Source organism: Hibiscus syriacus, unplaced genomic scaffold (assembly GCF_006381635.1).
Source record: "Hibiscus syriacus cultivar Baekdansim isolate YM2019G1 unplaced genomic scaffold, ASM638163v2 tig00001120_pilon, whole genome shotgun sequence".
In the NCBI taxonomy this organism is placed as follows: domain Eukaryota; kingdom Viridiplantae; phylum Streptophyta; class Magnoliopsida; order Malvales; family Malvaceae; genus Hibiscus; species Hibiscus syriacus.
In genome coordinates this window covers 644,071-664,666 of record NW_024061845.1, presented here as the reverse complement: position 1 = coordinate 664,666, position 20,596 = coordinate 644,071, and the positions used below count along the sequence as shown (strand labels likewise).

The window sequence follows — 20,596 nt, the reverse complement described above, 5'->3', positions numbered from 1 at the left end:
TTGTATTTTGAATGTTTCTTTCTTGAATAATTTTCTTTTAGTCTCATTTGATATTCTCTAAGTAGTGTGGATGAGGTTGCAGTTTCTTTAGAGATGAATTAACAAATTTCCTATAAACTTTAGCTCAGGTATGAACAAGCTTTGCAGCGCAAGTCAAAAATTTTGGATATAATTCGCTCTTTGGATCTTCCAAACAATCCCTTGGATGACATTATTGATCAGGTTGGTTCTCTTCTCAAAAGTCAAATGGTGTTTAAGATACGCTAATAATTTATATCATTTTGGGCTGCTTTTGCCTTTGAGAATTCTAGTTTACATTGCTCATCATTTACTATGTCAGATGAAAGTTTAAAGCCAAGGCATAGCCTCCTTTCTCGCGTGATTTATGTTTTTGCTTCCAAAATTCTTTGAACATTTTCTGTTAGCATTATTTTCTTGTACTTTCTCTTTGCAAAATGTCCAAGCGATAGTCTCAGTTGTTGCTTTTGCATATTATTATTGTTCTGATTGCCTGCTTTTGTTCCGTGATATGTATTCGTTTGTGATAATTTGTCATAAAACTATTGTGTCTACGCCTTTTCCTCTGATATTTCTGTCCTTTTTAACTATGTCTTCAATGAGTTTGCAGCTTGGAGGTCCTGATAAAGTTGCGGAGATGACAGGGAGGCGAGGCATGCTTGTAAGGGCTTCAAGTGGGAAAGGTGTGACTTACCAGGCACGAAACACGTGAGTTTAGTATTTCTTTACTTCTCTGCTTTAGTTCACTTATACTGAAGGTTATCTAACGTGCCGTTTCTCCCACGTATTTTTAGAAAGGAAGTTACAATGGAAATGGTCAATATGCATGAGAAGCAGCTCTTTATGGATGGGAAGAAGTTGGTTGCCATCATATCTGAGGCTGGATCAGCTGGTGTATCATTGCAGGCAGATAGAAGAGCAGTGAATCAGGTATTTTTAGTAAAAAAATTCTCACTTTTGTTTTCATGCCGTACTGCACTTGATTTGTAGACTAGAGTGATCTTTAAAGAGCATGTACAGTTTGGTTTAGTCTCCTAGTCTTGTTGCCGCTTAAGTGACACGTTTCTACAGAAAAGAAGGGTTCATTTAACGTTGGAACTTCCTTGGAGTGCTGACCGAGCAATTCAACAGTTTGGAAGAACTCATCGTTCTAATCAAGCTTCTGCACCTGAATACAGGTGGGCTAGGAATTTTGCCTTCGATAAGAATGGAAAAATATTTATCTCCGTTGAATGTGAAAAGTAGCCTATGATAGTATCAGCTTTTTTTTTTGACTTTAACGTTGTATTTTAATTCTTTAATCTCTTAATATGTAAATCTAAATTTACTTAGTATCATCTTTTTCTTGATGGTTTTTTGTGCAATCTAGAATCACATCGTTAAATTGAGGCATGTCAAAATGATGTCAAGAAATTTGAGTGTAGATATGTAAAAGATGAATGACCATGAAATCCGGTTTAATTATGCCTCCACTCCCTGTACTCTTCAAACTTTTGAAATTTAGTACCTTTGCTTTTAATTCCATGAACTGATCTGTTGGATTAATCTTTGATGACACTCTTAAATTCTGTCATCTCGACAAGTCAAAAGGTATATATTTGTTACTATTGTTTGACTAGATTTGTTCTAATTTGCTCTGCAGACTACTTTTTACCAATCTTGGTGGAGAACGGCGTTTTGCATCAATTGTTGCCAAGAGATTAGAATCTCTTGGAGCCTTGACACAGGGAGATCGCAGGTGAGTTCAATTTTTTTAAATTTTTTTTGCTGACATGTTCTTTGAGGTATTTTTCATTAGAATAACTCAAGTCATGGGAATAGATGCTCTGCGGTTTGGCTTCCCCTTAAGTCCCTGTTACTTGTTAAGGTTCATTATTGGTCAAATACTGTCTTGGAATAAATTGATATGCCAAATTCTTCCACTTTAATATTCAAGTCGCATTTCAATAATCCGTGAACTTATGGAAAAATTAACTAGTTTTTCAATTTTCAGTAGGAGAATTTTAATTTTGGCGACGTTTGACAAACTGGAAGAGTTCAACATCTTTTTTTTTTTATAGGAAGTTAAGGCCTCGTTAAAAACCCCCTTCATGATTAACGGAACACCGATTGGTGTTCCTTAATCAGCGGAAGGAGGAAAAGAGTTCCTCATAATTCATTAATAAGTAGAAAAATACGTAATTTTTAAAACTAACAAGCCCCTTACAAAAAACCCGAAACACAACAAGAACACCTCTTACGCTCAATAAAACAAATCCCAACCCATCAAACAATAACTATCCAATACCAGCCTTAGCTAAGCTATCGGCTTCTATGTTTGTCGTTCTGTCAATCCATTTGATAGCTCCTTCCCAAACTCTTATCATGGCAACAATATCTTTAACAATATGAAGGAAAACACTAGGACAACTATCTAAATTCTTAACCCAATCCACAGCAAGCTTGCTATCAGATTCAACAATCCACCGATTCTTAAACCTCTGAAGGTCATGCTCAAAGAAGAGTACACCCCTCTTGATGGCAACAAGCTCCAGCAAAGTTGGAGGTCCAGGATCTGCAGATTCTTTAAAAGAACCCAAAATCTTACCAGCCTCATCTCTTAGTAGACCACCCACACCACTCTTTCGCCAATCATTGCAAACTGCTGCATCTACATTCAGTTTTAGATAACCCTTTGGAGGAGGAATCCATGACACAATATTAGTAGCCGAATTTCTGGAAGAAGACTAGAAATCTGCAATAGAAGGGTCACTTATCAGGGAATCTTTAGAAATAGTAACCTCATTGAACATAGCTAACAACCAATAAGCAAGCTGTTACGATGGAAGGTGGGTTAGGGTTTGAAGGTATTGATTTGGGGAAAATATCGAAGAGAGGGATTGGGGATGAATCAGCAGAAATGGGGGAGGATCGTGCGAATTTAGGGATTGCAAGGAGGTTAGGGATTGAGAAATCATATGAGGAATTGGGAATGAAAGGAAGGCAGGTGGATGGAGTAAAATAGTTGGGCTTATCCAGACTTAACCCTTTTAATTCACATGTGGGCTTTTCGTTTGGGCTTGAGTCTGTTAAGATAATATCTGGACAGAGTTGGGTTGGTGAGTCAGCACCTAAGCAGTTATTTTGTTAGACAGCTGGTATTTGTTAGATATATAATTGTACCATAAATCTGTAAGGGATCTTATGAAAGAAGAATACACGTTTTCTGTATCTATTGCTTTTCTTCTATTCTCTGAAATCTCTAAATTCTTCTACCATTTTATCCTAAAAACATAACAAATTGGTAATCAGAGCTGAGTTTTAGTGATCCAAAATCAATTTTCACGCTGGGAAAGACGAGAAAAATGAAAAAAAACTGGAATCACAGAAGTACCAGAACAATCAGCAGTGGAGGTTAAGGAGGAGACGTTACCTTCTTGGTGGGTGGGGCAGAAAGAAGAGCTGGAAGGGAGGATTCAAGCATTGGAGGATGGAATGACTGAAAACATGGGGTATTTACAGAGGATCCTACAGTTGGTCAATCAAGCAGTTGAGGAGAAAGATTCACCTCAGTCAGTGAAGAGTCAACCAACAGTAGCTGAAAAACAGAACAAAAATGGAGGTAAACAACCATGTTTGATTACGGTTCTTAGTGAGCGTGAGAAGTATACTTTTCAACCTAATGAAACGGGGATATTAGCCTCTAAACCTGTAGGGTTTACTGGTCCTTTAACTTTTAATCAGAAATTGCAAGAAGAAAATGTTATGGGCAGTTCTAGTGAGGTTAAAGTGGACAGTAAGGGTTTATTTGGAAGTTCAGGGCCTATTTTACCTCGACCTAAATTAGAGATGCAGATGTTTGATGGCAGTAATCCTAGAGGATGGGTTAGAAAATGCCAAAAATATTTTAATCTTTTGGGAGTTCCTGAAGAACAAAAATTAGATGTGGCTGCAATGTATTTAATGGGAAAGGCTGAGGTCTGGTTTGATGGCTATATTATGCAAAAGCATAGAGTAACTTGGCATGAATTTGAAGCTGATTTGTGTCATAGATTTTGTGACAGAAACTATTCAGATATCATTGAAGAATTTAATAAGTTGATGCAGAAGGGAAGTGTAGAGGAATATCAAGAAAAGTTTGAGGAGCTAAGACCCTACTTACTGCAACAGAATATGCATTTGGGAGAAGATTACTTTGTTTCCAGTTTCATCAGTGGTCTCAAAGAAGAATTAAAACATAAAGTGAAGGTGTTAGAGCCCAAGAAACTATCTGAAGCCTACAGACAAGCAAAATTGTATGAGCTAGCCAATGAGATTGAAGGGAAGAAGTATAAAATTTCTAACAAAATTTTTTTTACACCCCTTCAAGTAGTCAACAAGGCAGTGGAAATAGAGGTTTCCTACCCAGGACAATTCCTCCTAATATCAATACAAAGCAGAGTTTGGTGGAATATAGGAGGGCACATAATTTGTGTTTCAAATGTGGGGAAAAGTTTATTCCTGGGCACCAGTGCAAGGATAGACAATTGAACTGTATTGAAGAAGCAGAAGAATTTGCTGAACAGGAATTGATTGAAGGAGAATCTGGGGAAGTGGAAGAAGCACAAAGGAAGCCTTGGAAATTTCTATTAATGCTATTACAGGAAATGTGGGGCATACTACTTTGAGAATTCAAGGTTCCATCAGAGGCAAACCTATTAGTGTGTTGATTGACAGTGGCAGCACTCACAGTTTTGTGACTCCTAAATGGGCTAAAGAAGGAATAGAGGTAGTTAATACTCAGCCACTAGTTATTACAGTAGCTAATGGTGAAAAATTGTTTAGTACTGCCAGAAGCAATAAGGTGAGTTGGAAGATGCAAGGATATGAATTTCAGCATGATTTCAGAGTATTGTCATTGGGAGGCAGTGATATGGTATTGGGGGTGGACTGGATGGAGGAGTTTAGCCCTATACTGATGGATTTTAAGGCAAAAACTATTAGTTTTGAGAAGGATGGGAAGTCTGTTGTGATTAGAGGTACTCAAAAATTACCACTAATCAGACCCATAACATGTGAAAAATTTCAGAAATTGGTGGAAAAAGATGTTGAATTGACTAGAGAAATGTATTTGTTAAGTGCTGAAATACAAGATAGTCTAATTCCTCTACCTTTGCAAGAATTATTGGCAGAGTTTAAGAAGGTATTTGAGGAACCAAAAGGGATGCCTCCTAGGAGAAAACATGATCATGCAATTGTTTTGAAACAAGGAACACAACCAGTCAATTTAAGACCCTATAGATTTCCTTATCATCATAAAACTGAAGTGGAAAAGCAGATTGCTGAGATGTTATCCTCTTCTATCATACAAGTAAGTAAAAGTCCTTTTGCTTCTCCTTGCCTGCTTATTAAAAAGAAGGATGGAACTTGGAGATTCTGTGTAGACTATAGACAACTTAATTCTGCTACAGTTAAAAATAAATTTCCTATTCCTATAGTAGAGGAGCTATTAGATGAGCTACATGGAGCTACTTTCTTTTCAAAGATTGATTTGAGATCTGGTTATTGGCAAATCAGGATTAAAGATGAGGATATTCCTAAAACTGCTTTTAGGACTCACCAAGGGCATTATGAATTTAAGGTTATGCCTTTTGGACTTACTAATGCTCCAGCTACTTTTCAAACTTTGATGAATGATCTATTTGGATCTTATTTAAGGAGGTTTGTTCTTGTATTTTTTGATGATATTCTGGTTTACAGTGCTAGTATGGCAGAACACAAACAACATTTGAGAATTGTGTTAGAGATTTTGTTGAAGAATCAGTTATATGCCAAAAAGAGTAAATGTTTTTTTGGGTAGCAACAAGTGGAGTATTTGGGGCATCTCATTTCAGTTAAAGGAGTGGCAACTGATCCTACTAAAATTAAAGCTATGCAACAATGGCCTCTTCCTAAGAACCTAAAAGCTTTGAGAGGATTTTTGGGTCTCACAGGGTACTATAGAAAATTTATAGAAGGGTATGGAGAATTGAGTAAACCCTTAACAAACATGCTGAAAAAAGAAGGATTTCATTGGTCTACTGAAGCCAAAATAGCTTTTGAGAAATTAAAGGCTGTTATGTGTGAAGCTCCAGTTTTGGCTTTGCCCAATTTTGAACAAAAATTTTTTTTGGAGACTGATGCTAGTTCAAAGGGAATTGGGGCTGTCCTATCTCAGGCAGGCAGACCTATAGCTTACTTGAGTAAGGCTTTGGGCCCTAAACATGCAGATCTTTCTATTTATGAAAAGGAATATTTGGCTATCCTAATGGCAGTATCACACTGGAGACATTATTTGGAGAGTGGGTCTTTTGTAATCAAAACAGATCATGAACCCTTAAAACATCTTCTAGAGCAGAAATTAACTACAGCTATACAGAAGAAGGGTCTTACAAAGGTACTTGGGCTTGATTATACCATTCAGTAAAGGAAGGGTAAATCTAATAAGGTGGCAGATGCACTTTCTAGGTAGCAGATTGATTCTGGAGAATTTTTACAGCTGGGGGTCACAATTATCACTCCTACTTGGGTAAATGAAATTGAAGAAAGTTATGAAGCTGATGTCATAGCTCAAGAAAAAATTCCCATTCTGGTTCTTCAACCAGACAGTATAGGAGATTGGAAGTTAACTAAAGGAGTTTTATATTTTAAACACAGGATTTATGTTGGCAGCACAGGAGACCTTAGACAGAAGATAATTTTGGCTTTATATGATTCCCCACAAAGGACATTCAGGTATTCAAGCTACATATTAGAGAATTAAATCTTATTTTTTCTGGCCAAGAATGAAGATTATGACTCAAGAACATATTAAGCAGTGTGATATTTGTCAAAGGACTAAAATTGAGCATATTCCTAAACCTGGGCTATTACAGCCTATTCCAGTTCCAAATAATGCTTGGGAGGTGATAACAATGGACTTTATTAAGGGTTATCACCTTCAACAAAGTACAAGTGTATCCTGGTGGTAATTGACAAATTTACTAAATATGCTCATTTTTTGCCTTTATCTCATCCCTACACAGTGGTGGAGGTTGCTAGAGAGTATCTTGATCAGGTTTATAAATTGCATTGTCCTCCTAAGGTTGCTATTTCTGACAGAGATAAGTCTTTCACCAGTTTATTTTGGCAAGAGTTACTGAAGCAACTGGGGACAACTACTTATTTTAGTATGCCTATCATCCAGAAACAGATGGTCAGACTGAAAGACTCAACCAGTGTTTGGAGCAATATCTAAGGAGTATGTGTTTTCTAAAGCCAAATTCTTGGTCAAAGTTGCTACCACAGGCTGAGTTGTGGTATAACACTAATTACCACACAGCTTTACAGATGACTCCATTTGAGGCATTATATGGATATAAACCTCCTAGTCTGAACTGGTCAGGTGAGTCACGGGTAGATGCAGTACAGAATATGATGCAACATAGGGATCAATTGAATCTATTTCTACGAGACCAATTACTCAAAGCAAGCAATCGAATGAAGCAAATGGTGGACAAAAATCGCACTGACAGGGAATTTCAGGTAGGAGATGAGGTTTACCTGAAACTTCAACCTTATAGACAAACATCTCTGGCATTGAGGAAGAATCTCAAACTGACTGCTCGGTTTTTTGGTCCTTACAAGATACAGAAAAGAATAGGTCAAGTTGCATATAAACTTGAACTACCACCAGAGTCAAAGTTGCATCCAGTGTTTCATGTCAGTTTACTTAAGAAAAAAGTAGGGACACAGGGGTTTACCTTGATAAATCCTCCAGAGGTTACATCGGATGGCCAACTAAAAGTTTACCCAGCCATGGTTTTGAATCGACGAGTAGTGAAACGAAACAATCAGACAGTCCAACAGTTTCTTATCCAATGGACGAACATGGTTTCCTCCGATGCCACTTGGGAGGATGTAGCAGTACTGAAGAATCAGTTTCCCGATTTTGATCCTTGGGGACAAGGATCGTCTGATGGAGGGGGTATTGTTACGATGGAAGGTGGGTTAGGGTTTTGAAGGTATTGATTTGGGGAAAATATCGAAGAGAGGGATTGGGGATGAATCAGCAGAAATGGGGGAGGATCGTGCGAATTTAGGGATTGAGAAATCATATGAGGAATTGGGAATGAAAGGAAGGCAGGCGGATGGAGTAAAATAGTTGGGCTTATCCAGACTTAACCCTTTTAATTCACATGTGGGCTTTTCGTTTGGGCTTGAGTCTGTTAAGATAATATCTGGACAGAGGTTGGGTTGGTGAGTCAGCACCTAAGCAGTTATTTTGTTAGACAGCTGGTATTTGTTAGATATATAATTGTACCAGAAATCTGTAAGGGATCTTATGAAAGAAGAATACACGTTTTTTGTATCTATTGCTTTTCTTCTATTCTCTGAAATCTCTAAATTCTTCTACCATTTTATCCTAAAAACATAACACAAGCCTTAGCCTAGCCATGAAAAATAACTCAATGTGATCCAAGGACCTTCCTTCAAACACCACGGCATTCCTAAATTTCCAAATGGTCCAAAGCACCACCCCCGGAATTAAGGACCAAATAGAAGAAGAAAACATCATGTCATTCCAAGCAAGCAAAAAGCCTTGTGCATTTCCATGAAGGACCGAACTAATATTCCAAAATTCAAAAACTTATTCCATAGGGACCATGCCGCCGTGCAAGAGAAAAATAGATGAGGAATAGATTCAATCTCTCTTTTACACAAAGGACAAGAGTTCAACATCTTAAGTATTTGATTTTTATTTTTGGAAAAAAATGTTTGGTATTCTACTGAAAATTAACTATTTTACTTGAGTATTTTAATTGGTGTTTTGTTGATTTTTTAATCAAATATTTTAACATAAATAAAAGTTAAACTGAAAAAAGAAAAAAAGTTAAAGAAAGAATATAATAGTGTAATTAAATAGCAATTTTCCTTGATAAGATTGATTGAATTTATTATGAATCTTTCAGCTAAAGATTGTAAACATTTTATAATTGACACTTGGAAATTCTCATTTTCAGTGCTTTATCAACATGCACTTCTTTTTTTAAGTTCTTCCTGCTCTATGGTATGAAGCTCCTTAAATCATTCTATAACCTAAATATGTCTGCTGGCTTCAGCCTTTGGTCTTTAGGATATGAAATGCAACTTTTATAATATTATGGTCTCCTTGATTTTTTTTCTTATGATATGACTGATGATTTGCAGGGCTGGGCTTTCTTTGAGTGCTTACAACTATGATAGTGCTTATGGTAAAAAGGCATTGATGGTTATGTATAGAGGGATTATGGAGCAGGTTCTTGTAATTTTTTTTCTGTAGTATTTCATGTACAAAGAAAAATAATCAGGGGGGAATAACTATTGTTGTGGTTTCCAGGATAATCTGCCTGTTGTGCCTCCTGGATGTTCATCAGAAAAACCAGAAACAATTCAGGATTTTATCACGAAGGCAAAAGCCGCTCTTGTTTCTGTTGGAATTGTTAGGGATACAGTTCTTGGTAATAATCTTTTCACAGCTGAAATGAGTAAAACATTTGTTAATCATTTATCTCACTTTCTGTTGACCTCTACAAAAAATACAGTCAATGATTGACTTCATCTGTGTTATTTATACTTTTTAACATTTATTTGTTATAGGTAATGGGAAGGATATTGGAAAATTCTCTGGCCGAATAGTTGATTCCGACATGCATGATGTTGGTCGTTTCCTAAATCGCCTGTTAGGACTGCCACCTGATATTCAGAATAGGTATCTTGTTGGCTAAATACACATTCTTGTTGTTGTTAGGTTACATTTAGTATGCTGAATACATGCAATTGAAATGCAGGCTTTTCGAGTTGTTCATAAGTATCTTGGATCTCCTGATTCAGAATGCAAGAATCGAAGGAAATCTTGATTCTGGGATTGTTGACATGAAAGCTAACATCATTGAATTACAAGGAAACCCAAAGGTTAATTTTTTTTTGCCAGATTTAGTGATTTACTTCATGTAATTAGATTAAGCTAACTATCGTCTTCCAACAGACTGTCCATGTTGATCAAATGTCTGGGGCATCAACAGTGCTTTTTACTTTCACTTTGGATCGTGGAATCATGTGGGAGGTACTTTTCTTTCTTGCACTTGGTTCATGACTGGTTTGTTTCGACAATTCCGATGTTCATAGCACTGCGATTTAATTGTGATAGTCTGCAAGTACCATGCTTGATGAGAAGAAGAAGGATGGACTTGGTTCAGCCAGTGATGGATTCTATGAATCAAAAAGGGAATGGTTAGGGAGACGGCATTTTGTTCTAGCATTTGAAAGGTACTTGTCTTCCTTCTTGCAAGACTTACTCATGTAACATTTAGAGTTATGAGTATTAATAACAAAAGTCATAGGGATAATGCACAGGTATTCAAAAATAGTATTATCATTATTCAGTAGATGGTTCTTTTAATTGTAGTATGTTGTAAACATTGGTTGAACTTTCCCACTTCAGTTACTACTATATTTTTCTCACTAAATTCTGTTTCAGTTCTGCTTCTGGAATGTTTAAGATAGTCCGTCCAGCTGTTGGAGAGTCAGTAAGGTATTCCTTTAAAGCTAAATTGAACCTGAGTCTCAAATCAAACTTTGTACTAGAATTTGTGCACTTAACCACTTTGACTTCAACTTCAGGGAAATGTCTTTGGCAGAACTGAAAAACAAATACAGAAGAATTTCATTGCTAGAGAAAGCTCGTTGTGGATGGGAAGATGAATATGAAGTTTCATCTAAACAGGTACACTTAAAAAATGTCGTAATTAGAAAAAGAAACAAATGCAATTCAATGGTGTGCTATGAAGCATTGGTTTGGCATTTTCCACTTTGTATTGGTGTCACAGAACATGTATGATAATGATATGCATGGATGCTGCAAAAATAGAAAAATAAGTTTGGATAAGGTCAACAGGTCCCCAGCACGGAAGGGATATGGCTGGAGGTTTTTTCTTTTGGTCTTCTAAATATGGAATGTACAGTTTCGGCTAAAAAGAAAAAGGAACCCACAATGAGCACAAAAACCCTGACAACCCATCATTAAAATCAATATTTTAAAACCCAATGACACATTAAATCAGTTTCAACTTTCCTTATTAAGATCTACTTAGAAGTTCCTCTTTGTAGTTTTTTTCCTTGAATGTGTTAACTTTTAAAATTATCCTCTGGCTTGTGTAAAGTTTTATAAGCACTGGCACGTTATAATCGTGCATTGCAAGCTTCTGAATACAGATTGAGATAATTTGGGCTCCGCTTTGGATAGGGCGTTTGACCTCTTATTTTTTTACAACATAGGACTCATTAATTGAAACTCCTTTTGGTGGTAAAAAATTTAATGATAAGAAATGTGAAAAAATTGATAGTATGGTAATGAAAATTATCAATGTTTACATTATATTGAATATTTTGTAAAATAAATCAATATAAAAAAGATTCTTTTATCATCTGATTTGCATACTAAAGTCCAAAATAGAATTATGTCATCATATCACCTGTATTGCATGTATGTCGATGCTTCCGAGATGGTCTCTTTTGAAGGATAGAGTGTTTTGCTTACAATACCTAATATTAATTTCCTTCTTTCCTTCATGGATAAAATCTAATTTTATATCCATCTTTATCGACCAACCTGTTCTTTTAGTTATATTGTTAAACTCTGTTTTGCTGACATCATGATTTTCCCATGGATTATTGTTTCTCTATGTGCAGTGCATGCATGGCCCCAATTGTAAGCTTGGTAATTTCTGTACAGTCGGTAGAAGAATACAGGAAGTAAATGTTCTGGGCGGTCTCATTCTTCCAGTTTGGGGCACGATTGAGAAGGCCCTTTCTAAGCAGGTGACTTTATGAGCGGTCTGCTGTTTAGTAATAATTCCTTGGCAGTTGGATAATCTGTAGTACCAAAGTGTTCATGAGGAAATTTCTTTTCCAAACCTAATCCGCTTCTAAAATCTGAATTTTGTCTTTTTTTAATGACATGATGTAAAAGGTATCTTATTCTGATGTACTTCACAATTTATGTTTCATGGCATTGCATTGCTGGGATAACTATAACATTCTATCATTGCTTGCAAAGGCAATTGTAGAAAGAAGTCGATTAGAATTCTTTTTTCTATTGATTTTTTATTTAAAATTTTATTAGGAGTAGCTGACTTCTGATAGGACTTTAAAGATAAACTTCTATATAGATTACAAAGACTCATCTTTCTTATCATAAAAGACTCCTAATCAAATGAGATTACTATTACTACTACACGGTTCCTTCTGATACTTCCTCTCAAGCTGGTGCGTGAATATCTGTCATTCCCAGCTTGTTTTGTGACCCTTTTTTTCCTATGTATGACTTGAAAGCTTTATGATGATCGTTTATTTATCATTATATTAATTACTTTCCGTGAACCAAACTTACCGTTATATTTTCAGGCCCGTCTCAGCCATAGGCGACTTCGTGTTGTACGGCTAGAAACCACTGCTGATAACCAGCGAATTGTTGGCCTTCTTGTTCCAAATGCGGCGGTCGAAACTGTACTGCAAGGTTCTTTCTCAATCTCTCACCTTTGTGGATATTATTCGTTTACTTCACTGTTGAAAACTCTCAGTTCTTTTGATCAAGCAAATTGAATTGACAAATCTTCAAATCTAGATCCACCCCATCTTTTAAATAACGTGAATATACAAAACCACGATTTCTGAACTCTTTGGATGCAGATTTGACATGGGTTCAAGATATTGAAGATTAAGAGCTAGTAGCGGTCGTTCTTCTCCAAGGTTTTTGAGTTTTGTGACAACTTTTTGAAGAACGAAAGGAGCATAGTCAAAGAGACTGAGAAATCAGTGTTATCCTTTGCTAAGCTTCATAGTGGAAGAAGAAAAATTTGCCATGCACCATAATTTGGGATCGTGCAGCCTTATTCATACTGATTTTTTTTTTTGCTATAATTTTGTATATCAATATTTTCTGAAAGGGCAAACAGACTAAATAGATCCCTAGGTTGTGTATTCATTGTAGCAAAACCTGAAATAACTTGAATACTAACCTGTAACCAAATGCTTATTCAAGTTATATGTAACACCCCCAACCCGTATCCGACCCAGATACGAGTCTGAGATATTATATTTACTTATTCATACAATATTCTTACAAAAAACAAAACGTTTGGACTTATATTAAAAAATACGATAATATACTGTTGAATTATGTTAGTCATAACAAATTTAAGGAAAGAAACGTTTTTATGAATACTATTATACGGTATGAACAGTATTGTAAACATTAATGTACAATACCATGAACAGTAGTGAACAGTACCGTGAACAGTACCGAATGCTAAATTTTTTAAAATGATGCAGGGTTATCGATATCCTGCTACAGTTTATCGATACCCTTGTTACAGTAATTTCGGTCCACTTATATAAAACTCATAAAAATTAAACTTTCATCACCATAAAGATTACCATTTACATATATACGTTTTAAAACATTACAAAACTCGATCATATGATTTTACAAAACCGATTATAACATATCGGATTCAAACTTTTATTTACATGCCAACCACAATTAGTATTACAAAAACAAACTATTCATTTCTTTTCTGATCTGATTTTTGGAAAGGAGAAACTGACATGTCTTGCTTAACTTTTATCAGTCTTCCTCTTCTCGGAACCTACGTGTGAAACAATCACACGCTAAGTTGTTGACTTAGTGAGACATGAAAACATATGATATTACTCTACTCATATCATTACATAAACAATTAATATTATCATATCATATAAAAGCATATCTCCCATTGTATAATCAATGCATACATAACATCATATAATTCATATAACACATTTAATATCACCAAAAGTATATCCATCACATATATTGTATTTGTTATTATCTTTTTATGAGCCCATGGTACACTTATGAGAACTAAATATATGTGAGTACATAGAGGTTGTGCACATATGTTGTCACCACAGCTCGTATGGGGTTCTATTAGGGGCATGTGAAATTTGTCCCGAGGACCTATGTATTTGTCCCGAATGACCACTGTATACTGTATATGTCCCGAAGGACCGCGTAGACCCTCGACTCTTGGCATGACAATTATATCTATAGCTCTCGTATCATATAACATGGGCATTTTTTCTTATGCTTCATATATTCATGTACTCATATCATTGCTCTTATGATCACATATTTCTTCTCTTTGTCACATATCACATGTGCATATAATCATGTAGTTTACTTTCATGTAATTCATGTCACTTTTCATATGATTTCTTATTCATATGTCACATAGCTTATATCACTTTGCATGGTTTCACATGAACATATATATCATATCTCGTTCACATATATTTCTCATATAACTCATATCATTTGATTCATATTTTATTCTTATGACTTATCATAGACATATATATTATTTTATAAACTTACATTCACATGATTTATAATCTTCTTCTCATAATCAAATATATCATATTTAATAACATATATCATATAGGTATATACTAACTCATATCATTTTATATAGCTTATGCTTTCTTCTTTTATACTCACCTAAATCATGTAACCTATGTCATACTTATAAACACATATCACTTATATTATTTCTTTTATATATATATAATTCATTTACTTAGTTCAGTTACACATAGCTCATATATTTTTTTCATAAGTCTTCATAGATATTTACCATCTATCTCATATCGTTGTTTCATTTAAGCACATAAATTTTACCATATAACTTATCTTACATATTCATATAATCACTTATGTCTATGTCTCCTAACTTAAATATTGTTCTCCTAGAATTTCATAACCTTTCTCGTGTACTCACTTATACCATATAGTATAAATTATACCTGGTCATCTTATATTCACATGTTCATTTCATTCCTTATGCCTTTATCACATAACTTATTTCATATTCTTATACCATCATATAGATCATTTGTATTGTTTCACATGACTTATCACACTAACATATACTTATACAAATCACATATATAATAATATGTTAACACATATACTCATTCATACATATAAATCATGTATCATTTATCGAATCATGTAAACACATATAACTTATGCATGCATTGTAAATCAAATAACATTTTCGGAGTCACTTCTTATTATAGTAACTCCGTCACTAGCTCATCGCAAGCCAATGTTTATTCGATAATATAAGTACAAATTAAATTTGCACTCACCTTGGTCTTGCTTTGATTCGATCCTAATTCTTTGATTGTTCCGGGATAAGCTTACATTCTATATCTACATAACAATACATAGATCCATATCAATATTCCAATTGATATACTCTAATCTTTCCTTTCTTAAACTAAAGGAAATATTACTTTCATTCTTGTTTAACGTAGGTATCGGTACCCTTTATAGGGTACCGGTACACCCCTAATTGAGGTATCGGTACACCCCTAACTGAGGTATCGATTCCCTTCTTAGGGTATCGATACCCTTGTTTAAATATGTAAATTTTGCCTATAAATCACTATTCAAACACAAAAATTCACTATTTCCAGCTTCAATTCTTCATGTTTCATCCCCTTTTATATTCTTAACTCACATACATATACTTAAACCAACTTATACTCATGTATTACATCTTAAACTTCAAAATTTTCATTCTCCATATAGAAATCAATAATCATACCAAATTTCCAAGATGTTCTAAATCCAATTCTATCACTCCATATTCCTTAATTAGGTTGATGACAAGTCAAATTTAGTTTCAAATTCAACTTATCAACTATTTTCCAGAATTCACTTAAAAACTCATTCTCTTTAATCTTTCATAACTTCTTCATCTTTTGATTTTAAGACAACTTAAGCTTTCCTTAAGCTTAAGTATCACTTAATGATCAAAACCCAACTTAAATTTCAGCTAATAATCAACAACAAAAAAATATTAACTTTGCCTTAAGCTTTCACGGGAGGAGGAAGAAGAAAGGAGAAGAGTTTTCCAGATAACTCTCCCCACATGCTTATCTCTTAATAAAGAGATAAGATAATTATCTTTTAGATAAAAAGATCATTTTGCCCTTTAATTCATTTGATAATTACTAATAACTTTCAGGAAATATTTCCAAATAAATCATTGAACTATTCTACTTTTATCACTAAATTCTAAAATTTTACAATTTAGTCACTAATCCGGTATTAAGGATGTTACATTATAGCTGCAATACATTATTCATTTTTTTTGTTTAAAATTCATTCATTGAACTGAAAAACACAAACGGTAAATAAATTGATAAAAGATTGATAAATCAAACAGTGCAAGACAGTCAATTCAATTTCATCAACCACGATTATCTGAGCAAACCATGGGAATTATTTGTATCTGTAGCAATAGCAACAGAAGATTATTTTTAAAACTATCAGCAGACAAATGGAGCTTCAACATAATGGTCGCTGCAGTAAAGGCCAGGGCGCTGAGTGAAACCCTGTTTTTTAAGCATCTGCCTTGCCTTCAGCACAAGCTCTTTATTAGTAACTCTGCCATCTGAAGCTGCAATTATGACTTGAATGGCATTGCTAAGTGCTCCATAAGCTTGGCTTGGATTTCCCGACGGGGTGGCGTCTGCCGAAGTTTGGTCAGTCTGGCAGCCGCTGATAAGAATCCCACTGTCGGGAAGAGAGTGTTTAGATGCTCCTGCATACGCATCTTTCGCACTTCTCACTTTGGTCTCGAGTGCCGGTTTTCCGTATCCTTCGTCATGATCCATCTTTGTTTTAAGGAACTGTAGTGCACCACCAACCTTCCCCATGAACCCACCACTCTCACCATCATCATTACCTTGTAGTTTGGTCATAATGATCTTCATGAACTTTTTCACTTTAGGGGTTGCATCTTCCCCAAATGCATCGAAAAGAGTTGGCCTCAGCTTCCCGACATCAATGTCATCTTGGCCAGTTTTCTGCTTGAGCATTTCAATTAGAGTCGGGAGGGGCAAAGATCTGCTTGTCACATAGGCACCATCATCGTAGTCCACCTCTATTTCGTCATCCACCTTGTCCTCGTTATGGTGGTGGCGAAATTTAGAAGGGATATGAATTCCACGAGACTCAACGCCTTCCACAGTTCGGTGGAAGAAGTTCATGAACCCAGATCCTGATTCTGAATCCTTGAAGCTCTCACCAATTTGCTCTTTGGCCTCATCAATTAGCCCCCCACTGTGGCATGAATCCGAAACGATTGTTAAGCGGCAACCTGCTGGGACTTTATCCACCAAGTCTCTGAAATCATCATCTGTGCACAATCAAACACATAAATTACGGGCATGATTTTATGTCAAGGGCTTATACAATTCTAAGGACCAACTAATAAAATTATCAATAAAAAATATAAAAATATATATAAATTATGTAAGAATTTAAAATTTTCCTGTTAAACCATGCCAAATCACATCTACAACTATAAACAAACCATGTAAATAAAAAAAGATTATCTGGCATCAATCAAATCAGTATAGAAGCCATCCATTCAGATTTCAGATAACAAAATCAGATTTCAGCCGTGACTGCAAAAAGTACGGACCATATAGAAACTTTCAGAATACGTTATCACAGTAGAATTGAATTCCCGAGAACAAAACTAAATCCGATCATGAGAAACGCATGTCTATAATCTATAGCATATATAGCAACGGATCAAAAGAAACAAAAAGTGAAAGGGAAGAAGAACCGGTGATGAGATTCATATCGCAGGGCACAATGCACTCATCGTAGCCAGTATCATCATCGTCCCCAGTCTCAGCAGGAAGCCTTGTCCCATGCCCACTGTAATGCACAAACAGATAATCCCCAGGATTAGCCGATCTCACCAGGCTATTCAAAGCCCTTCTGATGTTCTTCCCCGTGGGCCGAGCATAACTATCATCGGTGTCTATCAACACCTTTATGTCCTCATTGGAGAATCCGTAGCGTTCTAAAAGGCATTTGTACATTCTCTTCACATCGTTTATGCACCCTTTCAGCTCCGCCTTTGTGCCTGGGTAGTTGATTCCTATCAACACCGCCTTCTTCCCCATTGAATCAAATCTCTAATTTCTTCGCAGAATTCTGGTTGTTTTAGCTCTGATCAGAATGATGGCAAATCAATTGTGTTTTTGTAGATGGTAAACCACAGACTAATGGCTGACAAAATTTAATTATTTTTGCTGTTTGTATCATTTATAAATTATTAATTAATTAATTAATTAAATCCCTTCTCTTTTTATGGTTATTTTATTGCTAATCTCACATGTGCAAATAATGATTTTATATATTTATTTTTTAATTTATTGAAATAATATAATATATTTTTGCAGTCTTGGTTGGCATATACAGGAAGATTGGTCTAAAACTATATAACTCGGTTTGCATTATTACAATTCATAATATTTGTATTGATTTTAAGGTGAAATTATTATTTTTTATATATGATTGAGTAATATTAAAATATTGAAAGTAAATTATAAAATATTATTTAGAATAAAAAATACAATTAAAATATTACTGCACTTTGAATTTATTTCATATGATTTTTTATTTTGTAACTTTTAATTTTCTTAGAGGTTATAATGCTTATTCTTAAATTTTAACTATTGCATTTAAAAAAAAAAGTTGTTTAACCAAGAGTTAATTTGTTTGAGGGTAGTTTTGTCTTTTTGTAGATGGTAGATGATTCAATAACTTGGGGGATCAATTTTATTACATAAGTTAATTTTTAATTTTTATTTCATATCATGATATAAATAAGTAGTTTTTATTCATTGTATCGGTTCAAAACCTCGTTAATTGATATTTACGATGCTTCTTTCATAAATTAGACCTTTATCTATAAAATAAAATATATAGGCATATATTTCTTCATATTTCGACTTCCATGAAGTTTCTCTCTTTTTTTGTTATAGATAAAAAATTTTTTTGACGATGTAGTATGTAGAAAGCTTATTTTTTCTAGTGTTTTCTTTATTAGCATATTTAAGGATATTTATTTATTATTATATTAGGTTGACATATTTTAATTATATTTTGACGTCTGTATCATTTATAAATTATTAATTTGTTAATTGTTGGGTTGTCTATAATATTAGTTGTTGAAAACATTTTTGTGTTTCGATATAATAAATTAAGTTTAAATGAATTTTAAGATTTTACAAATGATTTTCTAAGTATATTTGATTTAATTAATCGAATATCAAATTATTACTCCAAGTCTTTCAAGTTCAAATTCAAACCTTACTAAATGTGTAAAATTGTTTTATACTTAAACTATTTTTGAAACAATTTTCATAAAGTATTTTGAACCAAAATCATGCCTAAAATCAATTTATCAAAGTGATGCACCGATGCACCAATCCATGCATTGATGCACCATGAATTAAATTGAACATCGAATGCATTTCATGCATCGATGAACATACCATGCATCGATGCACTGAGGATTTTATGAAAACATCGAATACATTTGATGCATCGATGCACTCTGGCTATTTTGAAACATCGAATGCACTTGATGCATTGATGCACTCTTAGTGCACTGATGCACTAAGGGTCCAACAGTCACAATATTTGAATTTTACACTGATGCACCGATGCACCATGGGTATGAATCGATGCACTGACGCTCCCAACTGCTTTAATTAATTGTTTTCACACTTAAACGGCTCTATTAACTCCACTAAGCATCCCCAACGTTCATAATCATTTGAAGGTGTATTTAAACAAGCTTAGAAGCTATTGATAAAAACAAGAAACAACAATCAACAAGAATCAAGAGAGAATCAAAGAGAAAGCATCAAACCTCAAGTTTGAGCATTTCAAGCCTATTTTTCATTCAATATTCATTTTGATTTCAAGAACACTACTCGTACTCAATTGTATTCATTTTTTGAGTATTCTTTTCTTTGTTCTAGAATTGTGCAAACAATCTACCTTGTGAGAATTTCCTTGTAAGTTTGCAAATTTGTAATCTTCTCTTTGAGAAAGAGTGTTCTCAAGAATTGGGGTATATTCTTGAGGGAGTTGTAAGGTTATCTCTTTGGCCTCAAAAGAAAAACAAATTAGTGAATTTGTTGGAAAATCTTAGTGTGAATAGCTAAGGTAGTGGACGTAGACTTTGATTGAGAAAGTCGAACCACTCTAAATCGCCGTACAATTACTTTCAATTTTCTGCAAAAGCTTCCACCAAAATTTTAATTGCCAATTCACCCCCTCTTGGCCGATTCCGTCGATCGATTAACTCAACATTAGTTTAGGATGTTGTTTTGGTTGTTATAGTTATTGTAACTAACGTTCACTAAGCCATGTGATATGTGGTGGTTGTATCTGAATTCAATTTTGATTAGTTAAGCATGTTATCTTTGTATAACATGTTGAACTTATGCAGTTCTCTTTCTGTTAAGGACTATTGGGCCATAAAAAGGTCCAACGATCGAACCTTAATCATCTTCGTCTGATGATGACGACGTTTATGAATAAGTATTATTCTTGATGATATCAATTCTTTATTATGGAAACAACCCATCTTGTAGTCTCCTTGTAGTTATCGCATTGAAAAGTTTCTTGAAAGCAATG

The 20,596-nt window shown here is 34.6% G+C and overlaps 2 protein-coding genes across 2 annotated transcripts in view; one reads left to right on the top strand and one right to left on the bottom strand.

The window, feature by feature from the left end:
- The window catches only part of LOC120121695 (protein FORGETTER 1-like), a 34,638-nt gene extending 18,401 nt beyond the window's left edge, over positions 1-16,237 (top strand). Inside the window, 17 exon segments of the mRNA XM_039141009.1 lie at positions 129-222; positions 629-726; positions 813-948; positions 1,090-1,196; positions 1,661-1,756; positions 9,205-9,292; positions 9,374-9,494; positions 9,634-9,745; positions 9,825-9,948; positions 10,022-10,099; positions 10,184-10,302; positions 10,514-10,567; positions 10,657-10,759; positions 11,725-11,853; positions 12,439-12,550; positions 12,724-13,081; positions 16,213-16,237. Of these exon segments, the coding sequence (XP_038996940.1) occupies positions 129-222; positions 629-726; positions 813-948; positions 1,090-1,196; positions 1,661-1,756; positions 9,205-9,292; positions 9,374-9,494; positions 9,634-9,745; positions 9,825-9,948; positions 10,022-10,099; positions 10,184-10,302; positions 10,514-10,567; positions 10,657-10,759; positions 11,725-11,853; positions 12,439-12,550; positions 12,724-12,755 (1,603 nt within the window). The 3' untranslated portion in view covers positions 12,756-13,081; positions 16,213-16,237.
- A 92-nt stretch (positions 16,238-16,329) lies between these two features.
- LOC120121687 (metacaspase-4-like) lies at positions 16,330-18,137 on the bottom strand. The gene is made up of 2 exons (XM_039140998.1): positions 17,721-18,137; positions 16,330-17,285 (listed from the first exon to the last, which is right to left on the bottom strand). Exons 1-2 carry the CDS (start codon positions 18,064-18,066, stop codon positions 16,414-16,416), a joined length of 1,218 nt encoding a protein of 405 aa, XP_038996929.1. The 5' UTR covers positions 18,067-18,137; the 3' UTR covers positions 16,330-16,413.
- Between the last annotated feature and the right edge of the window lie 2,459 nt (positions 18,138-20,596).

Bases quoted from the DNA above. Each gene is read 5' to 3' on its own strand.
- LOC120121687 (XM_039140998.1), bottom strand. From the start codon at position 18,066: ATGGGGAAGAAGGCGGTGTTGATAGGAATCAACTACCCAGGCACAAAG. The intron at 17,286-17,720 runs GTTCTTCTTCCC...GATTGTGCACAG, and splicing joins CGATATGAATCTCATCACCG to ATGATGATTTCAGAGACTTG.